This window comes from Puntigrus tetrazona, chromosome 15 (genome assembly GCF_018831695.1).
Source record: "Puntigrus tetrazona isolate hp1 chromosome 15, ASM1883169v1, whole genome shotgun sequence".
Lineage (NCBI taxonomy): Eukaryota > Metazoa > Chordata > Actinopteri > Cypriniformes > Cyprinidae > Puntigrus > Puntigrus tetrazona.
In genome coordinates, this window is record NC_056713.1 from 23,007,063 (window position 1) to 23,017,062 (window position 10,000).

General features: G+C 39.8%; 1 protein-coding gene across 10 annotated transcripts in view; it reads right to left on the bottom strand.

Annotated features, from left to right (window-relative positions):
* Window positions 1–10,000, bottom strand: part of gria4a (glutamate receptor, ionotropic, AMPA 4a) — a 77,042-nt gene that overhangs the window by 41,814 nt on the left and 25,228 nt on the right. For all 10 annotated transcript variants that reach the window (XR_006252669.1, XR_006252668.1, XM_043259032.1 and 7 more), the window contains exons 5-9: window positions 7,491–7,544; window positions 5,541–5,699; window positions 3,139–3,306; window positions 1,237–1,341; window positions 1,005–1,112 (exon numbers count right to left, since the gene is read on the bottom strand). Coding sequence is in view for 8 of the 10 variants with exons in the window: in XM_043259032.1 (XP_043114967.1) it covers window positions 1,005–1,112; window positions 1,237–1,341; window positions 3,139–3,306; window positions 5,541–5,699; window positions 7,491–7,544 (594 nt within the window). In the remaining 2 variants the exon portion in view is untranslated. The remainder of the gene's footprint in view (window positions 1–1,004; window positions 1,113–1,236; window positions 1,342–3,138; window positions 3,307–5,540; window positions 5,700–7,490; window positions 7,545–10,000) is intronic.

Consider the following 10,000-nt stretch of genomic DNA (forward strand, 5'->3'; position numbering starts at 1 on the left):
TAATTTAAATTGCTTTTCTGAGTTTCTGAGTTTTTAGGGCTTTTCTGCTGATGTCCTGCAAAATCGATTTTCGACCGTGAGCTGTTGTAGAATCAGAGGTCGGATAGTGACTCAACTCTTTTGTTAACGCCCCTGACTTGAATGCAACTTTAAGCAACTTTGAAATAGCCTGAGCCAGTAAGTGGGCGGCTCTCGTGGCCTTTGAGCAGGGACCATTTTGAGCTTCTTCTGTGCGTAATATGGCATTCGTGTAGCTCAAATAGCAGAACATGATGCCAAGGTCATGGGTTGCATTCCCGAGAAAGGCATGAATGCAGCGTAACTGACTTCGGATTGAAGCACCTACCAAATGCATTAATATAAAAGTGAATGCTCCCAGGCTAAAGAACCGACAGAGCCATACAGTGCATCTGTACATTCGTATAATCAAATTCAGCCTATTATAAATGCTTGCATGGTGCTCCTGCTCTTATTTCAGCAGTTCGTGACAGAATGGGATGGAAATGTCACAGGCAGTCTTTCAGTCTGTCGTCTCATCCATTATTAATCGCTGAGTGTGACAGACCTCAGACTTTTCGGCAAAAACAGTCAGTAGGTTTGACACCTCTGACCAAAATCAAATTGAGTCAGCTAGTGGGACAGCGCCGTAACAATGATTGCTACCACTGTGGCGATTTGTTGGAAACGATGGCAACTGTGGTGCATTTTTTAAGGGAAAATTTTAACATCAACCTCAAACGCATATGTAAACTTTTGTCCTTCACCTGTTCCTTTATCTATGGCTAAACTGATGGCATTAACATGTTAAATGAACTAATGCACAGTCAGCTCTCTCTCTCTCTCTTTCACTGGCTCGCTTTCTTTCCTCGTTTTTCTCACCAATACAGTCCAGAGCAAAGCAAGTGAGTTTTATTCAAGTGTTTCTAACTGATGTAATGCGTCCTGCTCACTCTAGATGGCGCTACATGTAAGTCTGCAGATGTGGGTGGTTGCGTGTACATTACCATTATAGTCGTGACGATAACCGTTCGGTTCTCCATAGCGGAGTCGTTTCCCATGGAGAGCTCATTCTGGACCAGAACCAACTTATCCAGGTCGTTCCAGTAACCGATCTGCAGATGATAGGCGATGGGGTGATCAATCCTGTGCGTGTGGGCGTCTGGGTAAAATTACGGTGTGTATCTGTATAAATGGATTCTTGTGTGTGTCTAGATGCATGAAAGTGCATCGTCTGACCTTGCGGGGGCCGTTACTCTTTAGCTCAAAGACGTCCATGGTGTAGTTGACTCTGCGTCCATAATGATCAAACTGGATATTCCCAGTGAGACCCTGGATTCTCACCTTTACATACACATACACAAAGAAGTATTAGTAAAACAATACACACATCTCTTTTAAACCTTTTAGATGAGTTGAAAAATGTCCAAGTTTGTGTTTCATTTTGCATCTTGCATTTCCAAGCCCCCATTTATTCATGCCCATTCCCATCGGTCATACAGAGTCCACTCCTACCTTTCAGTGTTCTGTCCACTCCAACCTTCAGTACAGAGTCTTGCCCATTCTTACCTTTTAAATAGAATTTAATCTACTCCCACCTGTTGAACCGAGTCCTGCCCTATCTTACCTGTCAGACAGCATCTCACCCACTTCCACCTGCTGTTCAGAGTCCCTCCCACTCTCCTTTCAGACAGTGCCCCAACTACTCAAACTTGACATACAAAATCCTTTTTACAAAAATCCTCCCCTCTCCCACTTGTCATATAGAGCCCTGCCATTCTTACCTGTCAGACAGTGTCCCACCCAGTCCCATCTGCCTTTCAGTTCGGCCCACACTCACCTTTCAAGTAGTTCTCTGCCCAATATAACCCATCCTTCAGAACCCATCCAATCCAAACTGTCATAGACGCATACTTTATTTTTCAGACAGCATCCCAATCAGTCTTGTCTATTTTAGACTCCCACTCTGATATTTTTTAGGCAGATTCCCGTCCGGTCTCATTCTTATTCTCACCTGTCGTACAGAGATACAACCATTACTACCTGTCGGTCAAAGTCAAACCCATTCCCACCTGCCTTTAAAAAGTCACACCTATTCCCGCCTGTCTTACAGAGTCCCGCCTTTTCCCACTTGCTGTATAGAGTCCTGTCCTTTCCTATCTGTCATACAGAGTCCCATCCATTCCTACATCTTGGACAGAGTCCTGTGCATTCCCACCTGTTGTAAAAAGTCCTACCCATTTCCACCTGCTGTAAAAAGTCATGCCTATTCTCACCTGCTGTACAGAATCCCGCTCATTCCCACCTGTCTTGCATTGTCCCACCCATTCTCACCTGCCATACAAAGTTCTCACTTGCCGTACAGAGTTCCGCCCATTTCCACCTTCCATGCATTGTCCCGCCCAATCCCACCTTTTGTACAGAGTCCCATCCTTTACCACCTGCTGTATGTAAGAAGTCCCAGCCATTTCCATCTGCAATGCAGAATCCCACTCAATCCACTCGCCAAACATAGTCCCGCTCATTCCCACCTGCCATACATAGTCCCGCCCATTCCCATCTGCTCTACAGAGTCCCACCTTTCCCACCTGTTTTAAAAAGTCCCACCCATTTCCATCGGCCATGCAGAATCCCACTCATTCCCACTCGCCATACGTAGTCCTGCCCATTCCCACCTGCCATACATAGTCCCGCCCATTCCCATCTGCTCTACAGAGTCCCACCTTTCACACCTGTTTTAAAAAGTCCCACCCATTTCCATCGGCCATGCAGAATCCCACTCATTCCCACTCGCCATACGTAGTCCTGCCCATTCCCACCTGCCATGCATAGTCCTGCCCATTCCCACCTGCCATGCATAGTCCTGCCCATTCCCACCTGCCATGCATAGTCCCGCCCATTCCCACCTGCCATGCATAGTCCCATCCATTCCCACCTGCCTTACAGAGTCCCGCCCATTCCCACCTGCCATACAGAGTGTTACAAAGTCCCACCATTTCGCACCTGTAGAATTGCACCCACTCTCATTTTTCGGATAACATCCCATCCACCCTTGCCTGTCTTGGAGTCCCGCCCACTCTCACCTGGCTGACAGCGTCCCATCAACTCTCACCCGTCTTGCACAATCCCACCCGCTCTCACCTGTTTCAGAGTTCGTTCCATGTCGATGCCCTGATTCCAAGGAGCAGCGGGATTGGCCAGACAGTCTCCGGCGTTGCCTCTGCGAGAGATGTCGATCTTCTGTCGGCGCAGGTTCCGGAACGCCTCCGCCATCACCAGCACACCATCGTACGTCAATGATGATGTGTACTGAGGAGGTAAAAGGAATTTTGTGTCTTTACTTCATTCACGCTGCATTACCCATGCTTCCTGTTTACAATCACATATCAAGTATAATGCAGAGCCGTCCTAGTGCCTAAAGTAGATGTAAATGCAGCAGAGAGGGCATTCTAGGTGAGCGCATTGATTATTGCCTCCTCCTGCTGGCTTGTAAGGCTGCGTGCGTAATGCAATGTGACATAAAACTGCAATGTAGCACCACCGCTACTTGTTACTGGAAAAGCTATTTAGCTTTAAAGCAGTACAGATTGTTGCTACAGAGCAGTAAAGATCCAGAGAGATTGCTGGGGAAAACAGTGCATCGGTTTTCTCTTTACGAGGTACCACTAGCGGCAAGAAAGAAACACTCAACAATCAAAATGGATTTTCATCGGTTGTTATTTCCATAAACAAGTGCAAAAGCGTGGCTGTTTGCATGAGTAAATCATCCCAATAAGACAGAACGAGTCTCAGTGGCTGGGCCTGCGCTGACACCGGTCGTTATGAATGAACTTGATCAGCGGAAATCAAGATTTATGGTTCTAGCAGAGGCATAATAACATCCAATTAACATTGAGGGAAAGACAGGAACAAACAACAATCATTAAAGGGGGAGTCAGCGAGCGAGATGCAGAAAATCACGAACGAGCAAGGGATGGAGACAGTCAGGGCTCTTGCCTGTAAAGTGTGCTCTAATGAACCCGTAAAGATTGGTCTGATGTTCTTCTGGTAATTTATAGCAAGGACTGCAGGATGGAAGTGCTAATCAATGGGAGTAGGGAAGGAGCTACATGTTATCAACAGTGAGGGAAAGCAAGGTTTTTCAGTTGAAGACGGCACGGTGAGGTGAGGTTATGCAGCACAAAATCCTCTTATATTTTTTAAATTTCTAGTTATGGAAAACTGTAATACTCTTTGAAACCACTTGTATTTGAAACTTGTGTATGTGTTCAAACTGTAACATTTATTTAGGAGCATGTGCGGGAGATTAAAAATAAAAGTCCCAGTCCTTTGTATCTAAAAAAAATCAGTTTTACGAAATTTAAGGTAAAAAGGTCTTCAGTTAAAAAAAAATCATAGTCTTAAAAATAAGACTTTGTTATAATCATATTAATAGGTCTTACATTTGGGGATTAAAAACTGAATATTATACTTATGTAATATATGTGTATATATTGTATTTTGTTTTATTATTTAGTATATAATATTTACTATAAAAGTATCGTTACGTTGAACAAATACATAATGAATGATTTACTGCCAGTGTGTAAATTATATGTAATTATGAGTTCAATAAAAGTGTTAATGGAATCTGATTAGGAGCCCTTTAAAATGTAATCTTCAGCTAATCACCTGTGTGTATATATACATGCATGATTATATTTGATATACTTAATATTAATATTTCTATATGAATATATTTTAATTTAAATGGTGAAGTATGTAAACGATTAATTTTTTGAAAATATACATACATAAATATGTACAGCACACATACATATATTATTATTATTATTATTAATTAGTACTAATATAGTATGTGTATGTATATATATATATATATATATATATATATATATATATATATATATATATATATGTGTGTGTGTGTGTGTGTGTATATATATATGTATATATAATTATATGATTATTGAAAAGCATTTTTAAGCTGCAATATTATTTTTTTGCATTTGAACATATTTTTACTGCTTTCACTGTGTCCCTTTGTAAAGCAAACACAAATGATTTGACAGAAACCAACTATTCTAAAACTAGAACGATTTCCGAAAACCTTAACCATGCATTTTCTTGCATTTAGCCTTTATTACACACGTTCCCCAACAGACGGGTTAAACATGGCTCCGGCTGCAGTCTGTCACGGTTTAATTGACTCGAATATTGCCTGGACAGCTGCTCGTCGAATCTCATTGGCCAAAGCTTGACGAAGAATGCGTCCTGTCACAGTTTGATTGGCTAAACATCTGCGTCTGGAGTCCTGCCACAGGATTATCAGGGTTCCAACCTGATTTAAACCAACCTGCCATTCGCCGGGCGATTTCCGAACACGCTGCTCGAGCAGATAAGGAATTATTCCGCTAATGGACTCAATGGCGTTTAGCACAGATCTCCGAGCACGTTTGTGCTAATGCCTTCAGCGAAAGAGAAATCGTTTGCCGTTCTGGTTTGCGATGGTGTTTAATTACGTCGCGAATGTGTTTGCTTACCCTGGGTGGGCTCTCGGATCCCGGATACTCCCTCTGGTCGAGTTTGTTCCAGCGCTGCATTAGTTTGATCACCATGGGTTTGCTGAAATCCACCAACTGGAAACCGGTTACGTTCGCCCCGCCGTGCATGAACCGCTCAAGAGAAATGTCCTTAAATCCCTGCCGAGAGAAAGACGGAGAGCGGATCAGACTCGAAGCGAATGCAGTCGATTCATTCGGAAGATTAAGAGGCGGGAAAAGGGAGATTGATGGGCCGACTATTTCTTAATGGCGCAGATGCTGACGCTAACAAACGTCGGCGCTACGAAGGCAAAGAATAAGCAACGATGAATCACACGTAACAAAGTTCAGGATCGGCAGTCCATCACAGTCAGAGAGCCCAAAACTGAGCAAGAATAACTCTCTTCAGGCTAAGTGTTCAGATTCATTTGTCATCCAGATAAAGTTTACAGTTTACGAGAGGTGCAAAACTCATGGTGTGCTGCTAGGGTGTTTCGGGTGGTCGCGCGATAATAAAAAATAAAGGTACAAAAGCTGTAACTGGGGCTGTTCCCTTTCAAAAAGTGCACTTTTGTACCTATTAGGTTCTAAAATGGAACATTTAGGTGCAAACGTACAGATAGTGTACAGATACATAAAGAAATGCTGGGGCATCGGTTGCTAGGATGATCTGAGTGATGTTTAGTTTGTTGCTATGTGGTTGCTAGGGTTTCTGAGGTGGTTGCTAGGTGCTTCACTCAGGTTAGAGAACAACGCGATGAATACATACAAATTACGGTACATGAATTAATTAAATGATGTTAAAATAAATTAACTAGTGCTGTCGAACGATTAATCGCGATTAATTGCATTCAAAGTAAAACTTTTTGTTTACACAATATGCATGTGTTTACAGTGTATATTTATTATGTAAAATAAATAAAACACCAGCATGTATATATTTAAGAAAAATATGCAATTTTTATATTTTATATAAATATATTTATATATAATATCGATTATATGCATATATATAAAGGTAAATATTTTCAAAATATGAGCTGTATATGTATGCTTTTTATATATTCTGTAAACAATTTTAATCGCGTTTTTATTATGTAAACATGATTAATCGCGATAAAATGAACATAAGTGTAAAAAATAATTAGAGAATTGGATTTAAAATATAAAATATAAAAAGAATTTATTCGATAACATTTATTGCATTATATTAAATAGATCATATTAAATGACTTAAATTTATATATTAAAACTTTATGAGAGAGGTGCTTACAAATGTGTAAAAAATCATTAATTCAAAAAAAGTTCATTAAAATTCATTGCTTTACATTAAAAATATATTCACTGAAAGACATTTTAGATTAAATTATTAATCATCTTAATTATTAATTTCAAAAAGATACAAATACATAAAAAAAATAAAATTTTATAAAATTACATTTTTTTACATTTATTATTAAATCCTTTATGAAGAAATTATAAGTTGTACTTACAAATGCATTAAAATTATATTTAGTTAAATTAAATGATATGACATCAATTAAAATAGATTTCAGATTAAAATCATTTTAAAAACGCAAATACATTAAAAACTGATGCTGTAATGATTTCTAATATTAAATAATAATTATTGTAATTTAATAATAAATGTAACTAGATTTAAAAATTGACCTGGTGCTTGACATGGGTGATTGACAGGGTTGCTATGGTGTTGCTATGGTGTTCTGGATGGTTAAACTTCATTCTCTGTTCACTTTCTATAGGATTGTGGTGTGTGTGATCATCCAGCTGGTGAAGACGGTCGCCGGCGCTTGAGGAATCGTTGCGCCAAAATCTAATGCTGCGTTCCGGTTTTCACCACAGAGAATCACGGCCAGAGGACCCGCTGTCCTCTACATTTGTTCATGTCCTCCAGCGCTCCGTCACCGGATAAACCGAGCCAGCACTCACCAGGTTAGCAACGATGTAGTGGTATCCTTTCACGTGTTTGCCCACGCTGACAATCTGAGAAAGAGAGAGAGAGAGAGAGAGAAATGAGGGGAATATCACAAAGACACGTTATTTCAATGCACGCTTCGGCAATCCAGCCAGGATGTGAATTTCGGAATTGCTTTCCCGTGAATCTCAATTTGTAATAACGTGGAAAACAGGATCCGGGACGTGGGAGTGGAAGGTGAACCGATTTTTAACAATAACTTGCAAACCTTTAAAGACAGAGCTGTTGTGAGGATATCGATCGAAGGTATATGCTTTTGTCGAAGCCCGCGTTATTTCAACTTGCACTATATTGACAAAAGCACCGGCTCTGTTGGCTTTAAGTGCTTCCACACTGACTCAGTCGGGCATTTCTTTTTTTAACCTTGCTTTATTCACAGAGGCGTCGTCCAAACCGTTGCTATAAAGTGAGAAGCACGCAATAGAATATCATTATTTGCTTTAACATTAAGGTTTGTACTGTTGGTGTGTTTGTAAATAGTTGTGTTTATCGCCGGAACTCCTGGTAGGAAACTACATTACCCATAATCCTGAAAACGAATCGAAGAAGGCCGGAAGAAGCATTACTGCGGACTAGCCTGGAGTGCTGTGGATTCTGTGTTGTTTTTAATCAGCAGTTCTGACGGCACCCATTCACATCCATGAGCGAGTGAAATTTTCATTTTTTGGGTGAGCTATTCCTTATAACGTTTAACAACGCGAGATATCTTTTTTTTTTGGTCCGTATGTGAGATTTGGGCAGTGTGTAAGCGGTATCGGTGTGAGATCAGCGGACCGCTGCCAGATACACATCTGCTCGAGGAAGATTCTGGCAGGACCGGCGGGGCATGGAGAGAGAACATTCGGTTGATGTTGTACCTGACTGTGTCCAACTGCGAGACGCTGTGTGTGTGTGTGTGTGTGTGTGTGTGTGTGTGTGTCTGGTAGTATTTGCCAAGTCTGCTGTCAGGCTGATAGATGGGCACCTCAGAGGTCCGCCCGAGGAACGGACGGAGCATGCAACAATCAAACACGGCCCTCAGTTGCAGAGTTCATACATCAGATGCACAGAGAGACATCATTAAACATCATTACTGCCCCAGAAACACGGAGCTGCTAAAAAGCATTCAGAAGCTTGGGCTCGGTGACATTTTGTTTTTGTTAAAGCCTTAAACATTTAGTAAACCAAAAACCATATCGGGAAATTATTATGATTTGGTCATTTAAAAAGATTCTGCAAATTATTATTATTATTTTTTGTTATGAATGCAAAATACATTAAATGAAATATAGTTCATTATCTGTGAACAAAAAATATTAAAATAATTATATTATACCTAAATAAATTATATAGTTCAGTAATAAATCAATGTATACGTTTATAAATTGTAATATCATGTAATATTAATCGTTTTTTTATGCTTTCGATAGAAAGTTTTTAATATGAAATTTTTTAATAAATAAAATTAATTGGAAATTGTTACATTAAACTGATTCATTTGAATCAATTAAAACTAAAATGTAAATGACATAAAATGTCATACAAATTATATTAATTAAATTATACTCTACAAAATAAATCAAAACTCTATGCAATTATAAATAATGTATGTATTTTAATATTAAATAATTATTAGTGTAATTATCTTGTGTTAACCATTGATTCAATAATAAAAATAATAATTCAATAATACATTTGAACCTTTTAAAAATAACGTAACTTTCCATTAAGACCTTGCAAATTGCTAAAAGCCATCGTGCTGCTTTATACATGTGCTTTTCTTTTATTTTTCAAGATTCTTTGAGGAAAATTTGAAAGAACATCATTTATTCGAACTAGAAATATTTTTTATAGCATGTTAAATGTCTTTGCTGTCACTTTTAGGGCAACCTCGCTGAATAAAAGCATTTGTTTCTTTCATTTTTATGGCATTTCAATTAATGTTGGCATTGGTGTTTGAACGGCGCTAAGCTGAATGCAGCTCAGTAAGGTGTGTGTGTGAGTGTGTGTGTGTGTGTGTGTGTGTGTGTGTGTGTGTGTGTGTGTGTGTGTGTGTGTGTGTGTGTGTGTGTGTGAGTGTGAGTGTGTGTGAGTGTGTGTGTGTGTGTGTGTGTGTGTGTGTGTGTGTGTGTGTGTGTGTGTGTGTGTGTGTGTGTGTGTGTGTGTGTGTGTGTGTGTGTGTGAGAGCCCGGGCTCAGGTCTCTGTAAGCACCTGTTCTCCTGTCTGTCTCTCTGTACATCGCTGTGATTTGTGATTCCTCTAAAGGTGCTGTAAGCAGTTATGCATTTTGAAATTTTTGGAATATGTGATAAATGTGGCTGCTGCTTGACAGATATTACTGGAATGATATTACCGCGGCTCTCAGAGTCTGCAGTGTCAGGTTCGCTGCGTATCGTGTCAGCCGATGTTTTGTGTGTCAAATCAAATACATGCATATGTGTGTTTGTACAGTGTGTGTATATGTACATATATATATATATATAT